At 43.7% G+C, this 16,827-nt stretch overlaps 1 protein-coding gene across 1 annotated transcript in view; it reads left to right on the top strand.

The window, feature by feature from the left end:
* ERMP1 (endoplasmic reticulum metallopeptidase 1) overlaps positions 1-14,452 on the top strand; it is a 71,082-nt gene extending 56,630 nt beyond the window's left edge. The window contains exons 12-15 of the mRNA XM_077249174.1: positions 1,951-2,150; positions 7,049-7,164; positions 7,455-7,618; positions 13,348-14,452. Of these exons, the coding sequence (XP_077105289.1) occupies positions 1,951-2,150; positions 7,049-7,164; positions 7,455-7,618; positions 13,348-13,512 (645 nt within the window). The 3' untranslated portion in view covers positions 13,513-14,452. The remainder of the gene's footprint in view (positions 1-1,950; positions 2,151-7,048; positions 7,165-7,454; positions 7,619-13,347) is intronic.
* The last annotated feature ends 2,375 nt before the right edge of the window (positions 14,453-16,827 follow it).

Genomic DNA, 16,827 nt, shown 5'->3' with positions numbered 1-16,827 from the left:
GTCACTTCCATCTTTCTGTCTGTCCTTCTGTCTGTCTCGGAAATCCCAAGTCGCTGATTGGTTGTGGCTGTTTTGCCGCGACCAATCAGCGACGGGCACAGTCCGGCGGCAAAATGGCCGCTCCTTACTCCCCAGCCGTCAGTGCCCGCTCCATACTCCCCTCCAGTCAGCGCTTACACAGGGTTAATGGCAGCATTAATGGACCGCGTTATGCCGCGGTGTAACGCACTCTGTTAACGCTGCTATTAACCCTGTGTGACCAACTTTTTACTATTGATGCTGCCAATAGTAAAAAGATCTAATGTTAAAAAAATTTTAAAAAATAAAAATAGTTACCGTATATACTCACCGTCTGTCGGCCCCTCGGATCCAGAACAGGCCTTTCCTGCTCTTTGCGACGCTCTGAGCCATGCATTGCGGTCTCGCGAGATGATGACGTAGCGGTCTCGCGAGACCGCTACGTCATCATCTCGCGAGACCGCAATGCACTCTTGGGAGCGGAGCGTGCGGGGAGCATCGGTAAACGCTTCGCCTGGATCTGGGGGCCGACGGAGGGTGAATATATAACTTTTTTATTTTAATTCTTTTTTTTTTTTTTTTAACAGGGATATGATGCCCACATTGCTATATACTACGTGGGCTGTGTTATATACTGCGTAGGCTGTGCAATATGCTACGTGGGCTGTGCTGTATACTACGTGGGCTGTGCTATATACTACGTGGGCTGTGCTATATACTACGTGGGCTGTGCAATATACTGCGTGGGCTGTGCAATATACTGTGTGGGCTGTGCAATATACTACGTGGGCTGTGCAATATACTACGTGGGCTGTGCAATGTACTACGTGGGCTGTGCAATGTACTACGTGGGCTGTGCAATATGCTACGTGGGCTGTGCAATATACTACGTGGCTGTGCAATATACTGCGTGGGCTGTGCAATATACTACGTGGCTGTGCAATATACTACGTGGGCTGTGCAATATACTACTTGGCTGTGCAATATACTACGTGGGCTGTGCTATATACTACGTGGGCTGTGCAATGTACTACGTGGGCTGTGCAATGTACTACGTGGGCTGTGCAATGTACTACGTGGGCTGTGCAGTGTACTACGTGGGCTGTGCAGTGTACTACGTGGGCTGTGCAATGTACGACGTGGGCTGTGCAATATACTACGTGGGCTGTGCAATATACTACGTGGGCTGTGCAATATACTACGTGGGCTGTGCAATATACTACGTGGGCTGTGCAATATACTACGTGGGCTGTGCAATATGCTACGTGGGCTGTGCAATATACTACGTGGGCTGTGTTATACACTAAGTGGGCTGTGTTATATGCTGCGTGCGTGGGCTGTTATATACTACGTGAGCTGTGTTATATGCTATGTGGGCTGTTATACACTCCGTGGGCTGTGCAATATACTACGTGGCTGTGCTATATACTACGTGGCCTGTGCTATACACTACATGGCCTGTGTTATACACTACGTGGCCTGTGTTATACACTACGTGGCCTGTGTTATACACTACGTGGCCTGTGTTATACACTACGTGGCCTGTGTTATATACTGCGTGCGTGGGCTGTTATATACTATGTGAGCTGTGTTATATGCTATGTGGGCTGTTATACACTCCGTGGGCTGTGCTATTTACTTCGTGGCTGTGCTATATACTCCGTGGGCTGTGTTATATACTACGTGGCTGTGCTATATACTCCATGGGCTGTGCTATATACTCCGTGGGCTGTGCTATATACTGCATAGCTGTGCTATATACTATGTGGCTGTGCAATATACTACGTGGTTGTGCTATTTACTACGTGGGCTGTTATATACTATGTAGCTGTGCAATATACTACGTGGCTGTGCTATATACTACGTGGCCGGCCGCCAACAATCAGCGACAGGCGCAGTCTGTCTTTCACTTTTCATTCTATATCCCTTCAGCACACCACCCGAAATTTTCACAACTTGAATGGAGATCTGGTAAAGCGAGACTCTGGGATATGGATAAATGGCTTTGATTACAATGGAATAACGCACATCACTCCTCATATACCGGAAATAAATGATTCCGTAAGGGCTCCTTGTCATGAAGGTCCATTCTGCGGGTTCCCTTGGTATTTTCCTGTGAATAGCTTAATCAGGTTAGTATTTGTTTAATGTATGTAGAACTAACCCTGCTTAGAATTTTCAGCCATTCTTAAGATATTAAGACTTTTGTTTACAGCTCGTTGCTTTGGAGCCTGACCACTGCTGCTAGACAGCAGAACGTGTGCCGACCTTACAAGCTCTTTTCTATTGAACTTTTAGGCTGGCCAGGATCTCTGGAACTTGCTGTTACCTCCTAATCCCAGACAGCTTAATTATTTTTATATTTTGATCGATTTGATTATTTATTTATATACAGGGTGGTCCAAAAGTAGGTGGACAGTATATGTAATAGGTTTATGAAGGGGGAAATTTATTAAACATGATGTGAAGTGAAACTGACTCAGTTGCCCTTAGCAACCAATCAGATTCCACCTTTCATTTTCCAAAGAGTCTGTGAAGAATGAAAAGTGGAATCTGATTGGTTGGTAAGGGCAACTGAGTCAGTTTCACTTTATACCATGTTTGATAAATCTCCCCCTTCATAACCCTATTACACATACTGTCCACCTACTTTTGGACCACCCTGTATATATATATATATATATATATATATATATATATATATATATATACACATACACACACCGTATATACTCGAGTATAAGCTGAGATTTTCAACCCATTTTTTTTAGGCCGAAAGTGTCCCTCTCGATTTATCCTCTAGTCATTGTCCCAGGGGGTTGGCAGGGGAGGGGGAGCCGCAGCTGTCCATCATACTCACCTGCTCCCGGCGTGTCTCTGCATGTCCCTGCTTCCAGCGCCCTCAGCTTTTCCTGTTCTCAGCGGTCACGTGGTACCGCTCATTAAAGTAATGAATATGGATGCGACTCCACTCCCATAGGGGTGGAGCTCATATTCATTACTTTAATGAGCGGTACCAGTGACCGCTGAACACAGGAAGAAGCTGCCGGCCCGGGACGACGGAGATGCAGGGACTGTGCCGGGAGGGCGAGTATAACGGGGGAGGGTGAGCATTGCGATTTTCACCTGTCCCCTTTCCACCGCCTGGCTCCGTCTTCCGCGTCCTCTGGCTGTGACGTTGAGGTCAGAGGGCGCAATGACGTAGTTAGTGCGCGCCCTCTGCCTGAACAGTCAGAGAGCCGGAAGATGGAGCAGCGTATGGCAGTGGAACGGGGACAGGTGAATAACGCAAGTGCCGGGGGCCTGAGCCACAAGGGGTGAGTATGTAATTTTTTTTTTCTTTTTTCAACCTTTGTGCAGCATTATATGGGGCATAATATTCTATAGAGCATCTTAAGGGGCCATCATTAACCATTTGTGCAGCATTATATGGGGCATATTTTAATATGGACCATCTTATGGGCCCATCATGAACTTTATGGAGCATTATATGGGGCATATTTTGTATGGAGCATCTTATGGGGCCCATCATGATCTTTATGGAGCATTATATGGGGCTTATTTTGTATGAAGCATCTTATGGGGCCCACCATGACCTGTATGGAGCATTATATGCGGCTCCTGATTCAATATGGATATTCAAAAACACGTAACCTACTGATGTCTGTCAGTTTTACTTTTATTGGTATCTATTTTTATTTTTTAAATTTTACCAGTAGCTGCTGCATTTTCCACCCTAGGCTTATACTCGAGTCAATAAGTTTTCCCAGTTTTTTGTGGCAAAATTAGGGGTCTCGGCTTATACTCGGGTTGGCTTATACTCGAGTATATACGGCATTGTGGACGCAGTCTGACCTGTGATCCGACGGTGTCCGTCTTTTTAGGATTGCATAAAAGTGCTGTCGGCCACAGTTTTGTGCACTTCTGGAAAGGACACCATTGAACAGAAGCCAGACGGAGTCCAGAGTAACCCTGCTGCCTCATTATAGTGAAATGGATCCCTTGGAGGTTTCATCTGAATCACGTCACTCAGAAATTTAGATGGAGACCCCAAAATAAGTGGTCAGCGTAGAGCGCCAGATAAATGTGATCCCAAATGTTATGTAAAATGTTCCCAATAAAAGCCTCAACTCAACCCACAAAAAAAAGCAATCCCTCACTCAGATCCGTCATCTGTTAAAGAAAATATAGGGGGCTTCTTATGTTACTGATAGTATAAAGGCTCTGGAAAAGCGAAGTGGCTCCTCACCTCCAAAAGAAATTCAGCAAATTCTCCACTTCCATATCCAAATGCCCCCTCCCTTCTGAACCCACAGTGTGCCTAAACCACATATTGCATCCACATGTTTGGCATTTCTGAAGCGAGGAGAGTCCAAATAAATTATGGGTGCATGCCTCCAGAAGCATTGGCTGGGCATAACATACTGGTGACTGCAATGAATTGGTCTCTACAGCGTACTGGTCACTACAATGGCAGTTTGCAATTTTCAGTCGGCAACATTCATTGCTGCTTGTTTCTGGAAAACACCCATGGAGTAAAAATCGTCACTACACCTGGAGATAAATTCCCCAAGGAGTATAGTTTCTAAAATGGGGTCCCTTGAGGGGGCATTCTGCTCTTCTAGCAATTAGGCGCTCTGTATATGGAGTCCGCAAACTGTTCTAGGAACATCTGCACTCCAGGAGGCAAATAGTGCTCCGTTCATCCCGAGTCTCTCCGTATGGCTAAGTAGCACTGTACAGCCATATATCGGGTATTGCCATGTTCAGTAGAAATTGTGAGACAAATTTTGGTACCTACTTGAAAATGTAAAATCTGGGGCTAAAGCAAAAATTTTTTGATAAAAAATGTAGTTATTTTTTCTTCACTGCCCAATGGTATAAAATTCTGTGACATACCCGTAGTGTCAATATGATCACTGCATCTCTAGATGAATTCATTGAGAGGTGTAGTTTGTAAAATGGGGTCACTTATGGGGGTTCTGCTGTTCTGGCCCCTCATCAGCCAGTGGGTCATGGCACCTGCAAACCATATCAGCAAAATCTGTCGCTCCTTGCCTTCTGAGCTTTGCACTGTGCCTGAAAAATATTTACCGATTACATGTAGAGTATTGGTGCACTCAGGAAAAAATGGACCTCAGTTTGTTGTAAAAAAAATGTAATTAAACGGTAAAAATGTAGTTATTCTATCTTCACCGCTCAGTGGTATAAAATTCTGTGAGGCACATGTGCTGTCAATATGATCAGTGCACCACTAGATTAATTCGTTGGGGAGTATAGTTTGTAAAATGAGGTCACATATAGGGGGTTTCTGTTGTCCTGGCAGCTCAGGGGCTCTGCCAGTGTGACATGGCACCCTCAAACCATTCCAGCAAAATCTGAACTCCAACGTGGTGCCTCTACCCTTCTGAGCTTTTCACTGTGCCTCAAAAGTAGTACTCGCCTACATATGGGGTATTGGTGTACTCGGGAGAAATTGCACAGCAAATTTTATGGTGCAACTTTTTTCTGTTACCCTTATGAAAATGTAAAATTTGGGGCCAAAATAACATTTTTGTGGGGAAAGTGATTTTTTTAATGTGATTATATATATTTATTTATTTATTTATATTTTCACAGCTCAACTGTATAAACTTCTGCGAAGCACCTGGGAGTTCAATGCGCTCACTACGCAAATACATTCCTTGAGGGGTCTAGTTTCCAAAATGTGGTCACTAGTGGGGGCTTCCACTGTTTAGGCACATCAGGGGATCTCCAAATGAGAACTGATATCCGCTAATGATCAAGAAATTTTACATTCAAAAAGTCAAATGACGCTCCTTCCCTTTTGAGCCCTATTGTGCGCCAAAACAGTTTTTTCCCTCATATTGGGTATTGGCGTGCTCAATTGTATGGTGCAATTTTTCTTGTTACCCTTATGAAAATGCAACATTTTGTGCTAAAAACACATTTGTGGGGAAAATGTGATTATTATATTTTTTTTTACGGCTCAACGTTATAAACTTCTGTGTGCTCACCATATATCTAGATCAGTTCCCTGAGGGGTCTAGTTTTCAAAATGGTGTCAATTGTGGGTGATTTTCACTGTTTAGGCATATCAGGGGCTCTCCAAATGTGACATGGCGTCCGCCAATTGTTCTAGCAAATTTTGCACTCCAAAAGTCAAATGGTGCTCCTTTCGTGCTCTGCTGTGCACCCAAACTGTGATTTTCTCCCTCATATTGAGTATCCGCATGCTCAGGAAAAAATTCCCCACAAACTGTGGGGTCCATTTTTTCCTGTTACCCTTGTCAAAATAAAAAAAAAAATGGATCTAAAATACGTTTTTTGTGAAAAAAAAGTTAAATGTTTATTTTTTTCCCCACATACCCAAAATTCCTGTGAAGCACCTGAAGGGTTAGTAAACTTCCTGAATGTGGTTTTGAGCACCTTGAGGGGTGCAGCTTTTAGAATGATGTCACTTTTGGGCATCTTCTTTCATATAGACCCCTCAAAGGTTCTTCAAATGTGATGTGGTCCATAAAAACTGGTTTTGTAAATTATGTTGTAAAAATGAGAAATTGATGGTCAACTTTTAAACCCTTATATCTTCCTAACAAACAAAAAAAATTTGGTTACAAAATTGTGCTGATGTAAAGTTGACATGTGGGAAATTACTTAAGTATTTTGTGTGACATTTCTCTGTGAGTTCAGGGCATGAAAACTCAAAGTTGGAAAATTGTGAAATTTTCAAAATGTTTGCCAAATTTCCATTATTTTCATAAATAAACACAAGTCATACTGAAGAAATTTTACGACTATCATGAAGTTCAATATGTCACGAAAAAACAGTGTCAGAATCACCGGGATCCGTTGAAGCATTCCAGAGTTATAACCTCATAAAGGGACAGTGGTCAGAATTGTAAAAATTGGCCTGGTCATTAACGTGCAAATAACCCTCGGGAGTAAAGGGGTTAAAGAAATGTGAATGTATTTATTTGGTAATTTTGGATCAAATCAGCTGAATTTTTTTTTTTCTCCTCCTCAACAGAAAAAATTGGTACATACCTGCTGCTCATCCTCCAGTCTCCGAGGACATGGATTTTAAACTGGAATCCAAAGAAGAAATGCCGTGGGGTGCTGTACGTCTGAATTTTGAAGTTAAAGGTGAGCACCTTGCTCTTTTTTTCACATAATCATATAACATAATTAAAACAGAGTTTTAACAGAGAAAAGAAAAAAGTGGCATGATATGGTGTCTAATAAAGTTGTATTTTTATATTTATCTTATTCAGTAGATATTCTTCAGTAATTCATTTTAGATACCAACTCTGTACACCTGTATAATAGCAGACATATCATGCAGATTGTAGTGCATTCCTCACTGAAGCCCTTATTTCTGATGCCAGAGTAAGTATACACTTTGTTCCACATACAAAACTGTTTCTCTCTGGCAGGACCCAGTCATATCACAGTGTACATCCGTCCACATGAAACGTCTGTGCTGTCCAGCTGGTCACTGGGTGATGGGATTCCAGTATCCAGCAGTGGAGGAGACTACTTTATATATTATTCCCATGGCCTTCAGGCTCCTGCATGGAAATTCTGGATTGAAGTTAAGGTAAGCAGATGGGTCTGTCCCATGTCTGATATGTTATGCAAAGCCATCTATGAGACCCAGAAGGGTCGGTCCAGAGGATGGCACAACAAACATCAACAACGGGGATGAAAAAAGGGAGAGGAAGGCCCTAACAATAGAGAACGAGGGATGGGGCACCTCCTAACACAACCAGTGCCTATCCCTAAGCTACCCTAACGACCTATGCGATTCTTCCCCCCCATCCCACTCCACCATCACATGCCTTGTCCCTAGGTGTAAAATTTAACCGTGAGCATTACTAGAGGAGGGGTGCTAAGGACAGGTTCCCAAACCATATAGATTAATAGTAAGAGACCTAGCACTCAACTTTAGGTAAGATGCAGCAGGCAAAATTTATTGTATTAAATACAGGAAAACGTTTCGGTCAATTGTGACCTTCATCAGTTACAGGAGGTTATTAAATAAAAGCCGGTAACGGGAATTATAATCGCTGCACGATCATATATCAATTAGTTCAGCGTGGTTGTTGTAGGCAAACCTGCTACGAGCAAATAGGAAGATTCCTGGAGCTGCAGTGCTCTCCGACGCCGCATCCACCACTTGTCTGGCCTTTTGTCCCTAGGTGTAACCTCACTAAACCCTGGCTAGTGCACTGGCCAGCAAGGACACTAGCCTCACCACTGCAGATGGTGTAAACACAGGGGATAGTGACAAGCACGAAACAAACAGGGAAAATATACAAGTAACACAGAAACTGGACCCCGAACTCCACAGAAGTGGCAGATTCGGTGCTGACACCAGAGAGCTGCCACTCCAAGGCTGGTCTACCATAGAAAACTCTATTACCAACAGTCAACTGATGTTTCATGTGACTATTTAAAAGATGTTGGGAGTGGTCACCACCCACATCAGCTGACCAGCAACACAGCAGCTTCCAGCAAGGAAACTGACATTAACCATTGCTGGCACGAAAGCAAAAAACAACGTTTAAATTAAAGCAGAGCAAGAGGTTTTCCTTTGATAGAATCCAATCCTATTCTGGGAGCAAACTATTCAGCTAGCCAACATTGATAATATGCTCCTGCAAATAAAACCTGTTGGTATTAAATGAATTACATGCATTTTGAGAACATTTCTGCAATGGGATTTCCATGGTGAAAATCTGCATATCATACCCGCAAGAGAAATTGACATGTTGCGGATGTCAAATATGTACCGCAGGTCTGCCACAAACAGCGTAAACGGCGGTGCAGTCACCCATGGCAACCAGGTCTCGGATATAGACTGTCTTGTTTCCCGGCTGCAATCTGGAGGATATTGTGTGCTGTGTATTTTCTGTGAGTTGGACATTAAAACACGTTTTGCTTTGAACTTTGCTGGGTCACTGCCTCATCACTGCAGTGTGTGGATACCGCTGCACTACATATGGTTGGAGAATGCAGGAAGTGTGAACTGAGGCATATCCCAAAGCATGCTGCATGTCAGTAATTAAGCCTGCAACGCTACAGCTCAAGCCTGCTGACGAGATGGAGGAGCTTTTGAATCAGTTGGTCCTCTCTCAGCATCGACAACAAAAGAGCAGCAGGAGCAGCAGCGATGCCAGCAGGAGCTGCAGCAACGGCAGCAGGAGCAGCACCAATTGCAGCAGACAAATAACCTGTTGATGCAGCAGATCGCGGCTATGCGAGAGGTGGCCCCACCAGCAACCTCAATCCGTTCGGAGGCTTGGTATAAAGTTCGGTCAGCCTTAAGGAAGATGAGTCCTGAGGACGACATGGAGGCCTTCCTCACGGTCTTCGAACGCACTGCAGAGCGGGAGAGCTTGCCGGTGACCCAATGGGCTGAGGTGGTGGCCCCGTTCCTGATGGGAGATGCCTATAAGGCTTACCTGGATCTCAGTCGGGACAATCAAATGGACTGGCAGAAGCTGAGAGGTGAGATCCTTGCCCGACTATGGTTTAATACCTATGTGCGGGCTCAGCAGGTGTACCAGTGGTCCTTTGAGGAGTCTAGTCCCGCCAGGTCTCAGACATATGACTTACTGCTGCTGGTAAAAAAAAAAAAAAAAAAAGTCTCCAACCTGAGACCTTAATCCTGCTCCAGATAGTAGAGAGGGTGGTGGTCGACCGGCTGGTAAGGGCTCTGCCAGCACCCATACAGCGGTGGGTGGGGCAAGGGGACCCAGGCGGTATACAGCCACTCAGGACTTTGTGTGGGACACTGCTCCATTTCGGCTGTCACGTAAGGCCTCGCCAGCCCAGAAGCCGAGGAAAAGTCCTCAAACCTCTGTTGGGGCTAACCAGGACCGAGCCCGAGATAAGGGGTAACCTGAAGTGAGGGTGACAAAATTCCCATTTCCCCTAAAGCGGCCCCAAGGTATAGTTGTGCCACAGCGATTAATTGTTGGCGGTGCCAAGGGCCCGGACATGTGGCTGGCAACTGCCCCCTGATATCTGAACCCATGAACTGCGGGTATACTCGCCGTGTGTCTATGTATGCCCAGCCAGTCTGTACCTCCGCTACAGGCACTGCCGACAGCGAGCCCCAGCTGTGCCAGGTACTTGCAAGCTCCAGCTGTGCCAAACAGAGGCTCTCCTGGATTCGGGGAGCTTAGTGACTTTGGTCCGACCTTTGTTGCCGGGGACAACTTCAAAGGATGGAAAGTGGAGGTGATGGGTATCCATGGGGAAATCCGAGAGTACTCGACCGTGGAGGTTATTTTGTCCACACCATGTGAAGACATCAAACATGTGGTGGGAGTGGTAAAGACTCTTCCATATGGGACTGTTTGGAAGAAATTTGCCCCTCTTCTGTTTCCTGTGGGAGTCCAGGTTTAACCCTCCCAAGGTAAATGTTGTTCTGGGCGCAGAACCCGAATATCCCGTGTCAGGGATACCTGCCATAGGGGTCGACAACCTAGGGACAGAGTGTAACCCTGATAGATTTCCCCTGAAGATTTTGGCAGAAGAGGTCGAGGAGACCCTACCGAACCCCGAGATGGAAATGTCTCCCGGTAAGTTCGGGACAGTTCAGATCCAGGGTCCCACTTAGAGACGCACGTTTAAACAGAAAGGGTGGAGGAACCGAGAATGGGTTGTCATGGAGGCGACTACGGTAGTACCCACGGGGAACCCTCTGGCACCGGCTAAGGATGTAGCCGGGGGTCAGGTTAAAATGAATAGAGCACTCGTTAATCAGCAGCAACGGGAGGCTCTGGTTCGGGTGCAACGTAATACAGATGTATGCCTGGAGCTGCCGGGGCAGGCCGCGGTGATCCAGCATAACATAGTCACCGAGGCACAGGTAAGGGTTTGGAGGAAACAGTACCAAGTGCCAGAAGCCAGGTACTTAGGTTACGGGATGAGCTGCGGGGTTATCAAACCCCAAATAAACACGGTCGAGGCCACCGAAAACTGGCCCAAATCTACTGTCAGTCAGGAAAGTAGGTGTCTCTTTTGCAACAGAGAACGGGGAGGTGGGCCGTCACGTAACAAAGAGTTGAGGAGAAACGCAAAGGGGAGGAATGCTCGCATCAACCATTGTTCGTGTCCCTACAAAACTTTGGTTTCTCAGTAGAGCGTTGGGCAGGGAAGTCACAGGGACATGCGGATGCCCTGTCACACGCCCCCTGTGTGGTAACAAGTGTTAAACCCCACAGGTTGGAACAGGGGGCGGTATGTGAGGCAGTGACTGGTGTCACATGCGTGGGTCTCTGTGTCCCGTTCCCCCCCCCCCCAGAGGCGTATTGAGGCCATAGGAGTGCATTGCCGTCACAGGCATAGCTGTGATTGTAATGCAAAATAAAAGTAAGTGTTGGTCTTGGGCAAGCTATTTGTCCAAGGCAAATTTAAGAAAACCTGCTCTTGGCTTTTTTTAAACGGACTACAGAATGGTAGTCGGGCAGTCCGTTTTCTTGATGGACGAGTTTTCCATTTGGCCTACGGCCACAGGTTCCTTGTAAAAAAACAAACAAAAAAACCCTGAAGCAGAGGGTTGGGTGTGTCAGTTTGGTTTTGCAAGTGTGCAGAGCAGAAGGCTCTGCAGAGCTCCACCTGTGTGAGGCAACACAGGCAAGCCAAGCCAAAATGCCTATCACCCACAGCGTACGTAGCGGTGCAGTCGCCCACGGCAACTAGGTCTCAGATATCAGATATAGACTGTCTTGTTTCCCGGCTGCAATCCGGAGGATATCGTGTGCTGTGTATTTTCTGTGAGTTGAACGTTAAAACACGTTTTGCTTTGAACTTTGCTGGGTCACTGCCTCTTCAATGCACAGTGTGGGTACCGCTGCACTACAAGAAATACATTACCATAACCGACATCCGTAGAGGAATGCATCACCAGAACCACCAACAAGACAGAAATACATCAAGAGAAAGACTAGCAGTAAAGAAATTCAGCAACAGAACCAGCATCAGTATATAAATACGGCACCAAGCTTACTACAGCAATCGATTGTAATGCCAGGAGGTCAGCTACATATACAATTGTACATCGTATGAATGTACAATCTCCCAGTATGTCCTTAAAAATGGTAAGGAGCTACTGGGAGTAGTTACCAGTCACCATCAAAATGTGAACCATACAGGAACCAAAGCACTGATGAGATGTAGTAAGTAGCACAAATAAATATCTACATCCAGGTACCTTTTATAGATGACATGGTCTTTGATTGCAGTCATTCACTTTCTTTCCTTCTCCATCTTGTCTAGACGCCATTATGACTTTTCACATCCACATCTCATTTCTGCAGACTTCAGTCTTCTCCGGTCTTCAGCAGCACACCCTGACAAAAATAACAGTATAATTGTAATGCTATTGAATAATGCCCCTGTACACTTTTCTCCCTAATACTGTTCCCTCACACAATTCCCCTCCATACTGTTCAGTTCGTATCCAAGCTACAAATACTGTCTGCTCATACATTCCCCCCTGCTCATCAGTATTGAGACAGGTCTCTTCTCACATTCCCTCCTTCCTATACTGTCTCCTCACACATACCTATCACACCCCACCCTGCCCATACTGTCTACTAACACATTGCACATTCCCAGCCCCCCTACCCATACTGTTTACTCACATTCTCCCACATTGACAGCTGGCTAAGAAATGGCCAATTCCCACTCTGGGGGGTGGCAAAATGTAGTCACCTCGGAGACATTTCAGACCCCCACATCAGGTGGCCCGATGGTGCCTCTCAGCTGCCTGCCCACCTAGATACGCCCCTGGGTATCCTAGTAATTTCATTAGAGGCAAATCTTGCAGATGTATACATGGACCAGTCACATCTGTCTATTTGTGGGAAGATAAACCATGAATCAAACATGTACAGTTCACGCTACCGAATGTTATAGTAGTATTGTTGCTTCTATAACTTTTCAGACATAAAAGTGGCTTTACACTGTGGTCTTGGGTCAGCCAAACTAAACAGTTTGTAGCACCTGATAATGACAAAATATCAATGCATAGACCTAAAATGGTCTTCCCAGGGTTTTCAATTTCAGCTTTCTGGCTAGTGGGGGTATGACTCGATCTACTAAAATGTACCTGTGCGGCACTTCCCTGGACAGCGTGTGTCCACAGGTGCTGCTGGTAAATCGGCCCTGAGGATCAGTGAGGATTCCGCTGGTCAAAAAGGGATATCAAAGCAAATTCTTTTGGTGATGTAATAAATTCACATCCTTAATGGGTACTCTTGCTGTGTCTGGTGTATGTTATATACCATTGACTTTTTGCTTTTTCTTTTCCAGGGTTCAGATGAAGATCTCGACGGAATAGTTACAGTTGCAGCAGCTTCTCATTTTTTCTTTGGGGAGGATCAGCGCTCCCCTGAGCTTGACTCCTTACTGCAGAGGTTCCCAGACTGGAGCTTCCCATCCAGTTGGGTCAGTTCATACAAGCAGTATGTGTATTGATGTCTTTCTGTGCAGCATCACTATAGTGCTATGTGCGTGTACCATGCCAACGACGGTGAAAGAGCTACGGGAAAAGCATTTGCATTATCTATACCCCTATAATCACAAGTGGACGATGGCAATTCTTTACTACGATTCCGAGGGAAGCGGGTCATTTTATAATCGTGAAAACTGCACTGAATTTTCTAGAGGGATGTGGAAAAATAATTATGAAATTACTGAACTGGATATGTATTATTAACTACGTTCATGCACATAAGAACATTATATCTGGACTTTTTAAAATGTTCACACTGGATTATCCCTTTTGATATAACATTAATGTGGTCTAATTTAATGTTACTTGTACTGCCTGTGTTATGTCATGCTCCGTACTTAGTCCTAATGGTCCCTGGGCAACGTCTCACCGGCTGCGGGTGTTGGTGCTTGCATTGTCGTGCGCTCTAATACATGGAAAAATGGAGATTTCTTACCTGCAAAGGGACTCGCTACCTAATAGATTGTTGAAATCCATCCTGGAGGCAGAACGCAAAAAGTGCTTGAGATCTTGCACTGCAGCTTTATTTTAGAAGGACATGTCGCTCTCCTGACTTGTTTTTTTTTTTCAGTATATAATTGGTATGCCTTTCTTCTGGTATTACTCCTGCAAATATATGAATAAAAACTGGAAGCTCCTATCCTTGTCGGAGGCATGGCCCTGTACAAGAACACTGATCAATCAATGCCGATGTCATAGATGCACACCCTGTTATTGGGGAAATGCTAAATTCCAGTTGTCAATTCATACATTTTTTTTAGGAAGAATAGTACCATGCAGAGTCATAAAAACCGTTGCTCCAGAATTGTCTATAATGTCAAGATTGTCTTAAAAATATATTTAAAAAAAAAAACTATATCCTGAATCTTCTAATCAATAAAAATACATGGACATTTATTTAAATCATTCTGTCTGCAGTAATTTTTCACAGTCCACCATTTCAGTGCTATTATTTACTAAAAAAAAATGCCACCTACACCAGGTTGTGTATCAATAAAATATTCTTTGCCTTTTTTAGTTTTTTAAATTGCAGGTCGATCTGGATTTTAATTTAATTTGCTCAGCTGACGAATGAATTTCAGTGTTTTCTTAGGCTGCCGTCACACTAGCAGTATTTGGTCAGTATTTTACATCAGTATTTGTCAGCCAAAACCAGGAGTGGAACAATCAGAGGAAAAGTATAACAGAAACATATGCACCACTTCTGCATTTATCACCCACTCCTGGTTTTGGCTTACACATACTGATGGAAAATACTGAACGTGTGAATGTAGCCCATGGGTGAGTTCCCACAATGAGCATTCAATGTGTTTTTAATTATGCCAATTTTTGCTGTGCAAAGAATACAGCATCTTGCAGTTCCAGTTTTATAGAAATCTCATGCACACTGCTTTTTTTTTTATTTTAGACAGCATAAACTGATATGCGGCGGATTTATAACATGCACCGCAGGTCAATATTTCTAACGGCAAATATTCGTTTTGTAGATTTTCGTTATGGACTTTAATTAAATGAGGAAAATCTGCTAATTAAAAAAACGCATTTAATTCACGTGACTTTATCAATAAAATTTTAGTAAAGTTTTTTTTTTAAAACCTGATATACAAAAAGGAAAAAAAAAAACACAGTAAAGAGCACTAAAAACGCAATGAAAAAACATTTTTTGCTAATTGGTGCAGAAAATGTGCAAAATGAAAAAACGCACCACATACTCATCATGGAAACTTTAAAGTTCTTGAAGACCGTTTGATTGTAATTGAATGTATATAGTATACGCTTACATTATACTGTATGTGATATGCCTACCATGTGATTTTGAGTGATTTTGTGACTGTACACCTTTTCTTCTAAATCTATATGTTCGGTTAATTGTTGCTGAAAATTGTCCCCAGAGAACATTTTAACAGGAGTAACTAAGAGTAGCACTCGTATTGTCTATTGTGTATTAATATCCTTTACAACAGCACAGCAGAAAGTACCAAAATGCTGCTCGGTGGTTTGTCATGCATGTATATGTAATTCATCTTTTTTTTTGTTAACTTTTACAATTCGAGAAAACACACGTGAATGGACCTGGATAGTACAGTCTATCACTATACCAATGCAGAAAAAATAATATTACTCAACATTGGCAAATCAGTCAGAGCATCCTAGAGGCAAGTCTAATCCAAGCATAGACATATTGGGCCTGATCCTGCAAAGCTTTTACAACCGAATTTTGGTGTAAAAACCCTATTTCACTATTTTGGCGCAACGTGACAATTTTGCGACTTATGGTGTTCACACCATTTTCGCCTAAATCCAATTAAGTGAGCGGAGTTGGGGTGGGACTGGGCATGGCAACCCCTATATGTCTATTTCATGACGGGCTGCGGCATTCCTTAAGCCACAAATCTTACTCTGGCCCCAGACTGGAGTAAAATTGGTGGCAAGGTGCATGCAACTGTTCATGTGTGTCTGATTTGTTAAGACGCATGTGTATTTTTAATGTATCTGAAGCATTTGGCTCCACCACATCTCCTCAAGACCAACGGTTAAATCACAGATCTTGATGAATTGAGGGAATAGTATTGATGTAGTCGATCAGTAGGGGTCCGACACCTCCACCAATCAGCTGTTCTTAGTTCTGGAAGTGACCAGATAGAAACACTGAGTGGAAGTGCACAGCACCGTTCATTTAATGCGTAGTTGCTGTTCTGATGCGCAGATCAGCTTTTATTTAAAAGGAACCTATCAGTTGATTCATGCTGCCCAAACTATGGATAGCATGAATCAGAACCTCTCTGCATGATTGCAGCCGGTATGTTCTGCCCTGAAGAGCCCCTGCATTTTAGAGAAAACATACTTTAAAAATACAGTCAGGAACTATATGAAAAGACGTGACTAGTTTCGTAACATCCCTGTGCGACTAGTGTTGTTTATGAGTAAAGGATAGGTTGTCGATATTACAGTTATATGAAAAAGTTTGGGCACCCCTATTAATCTTAAGCTTAATGTTTTATAAAAATAGGTTTTTTTTGCAACAGCTATTTCAGTTTCATATATCTAATAACTGTTGGACACAGTAATGTTTCTGCCTTGAAATGAGGTTTATTGTACTAACAGAAAATGTGCAATCTGCATTCAAACAAAATTTGACAGGTGCATAAGTATGGGCACCTCACCAGAAAAGTGACATTAATATTTAGTAGATCCTCCTTTTGCAAAAATAACAGCTTCTAGTCGCTTCCTGTAGCTTTTAATGAGTTCCTGGATCCTGGATGAAGGTATTTTTGACC

The sequence above is a fragment of the Ranitomeya variabilis genome, chromosome 1 (assembly GCF_051348905.1).
Source record: "Ranitomeya variabilis isolate aRanVar5 chromosome 1, aRanVar5.hap1, whole genome shotgun sequence".
NCBI lineage: Eukaryota > Metazoa > Chordata > Amphibia > Anura > Dendrobatidae > Ranitomeya > Ranitomeya variabilis.
Note: the sequence above shows the minus strand (reverse complement) of the source record. Positions and strands in the feature narration are given on the sequence as shown.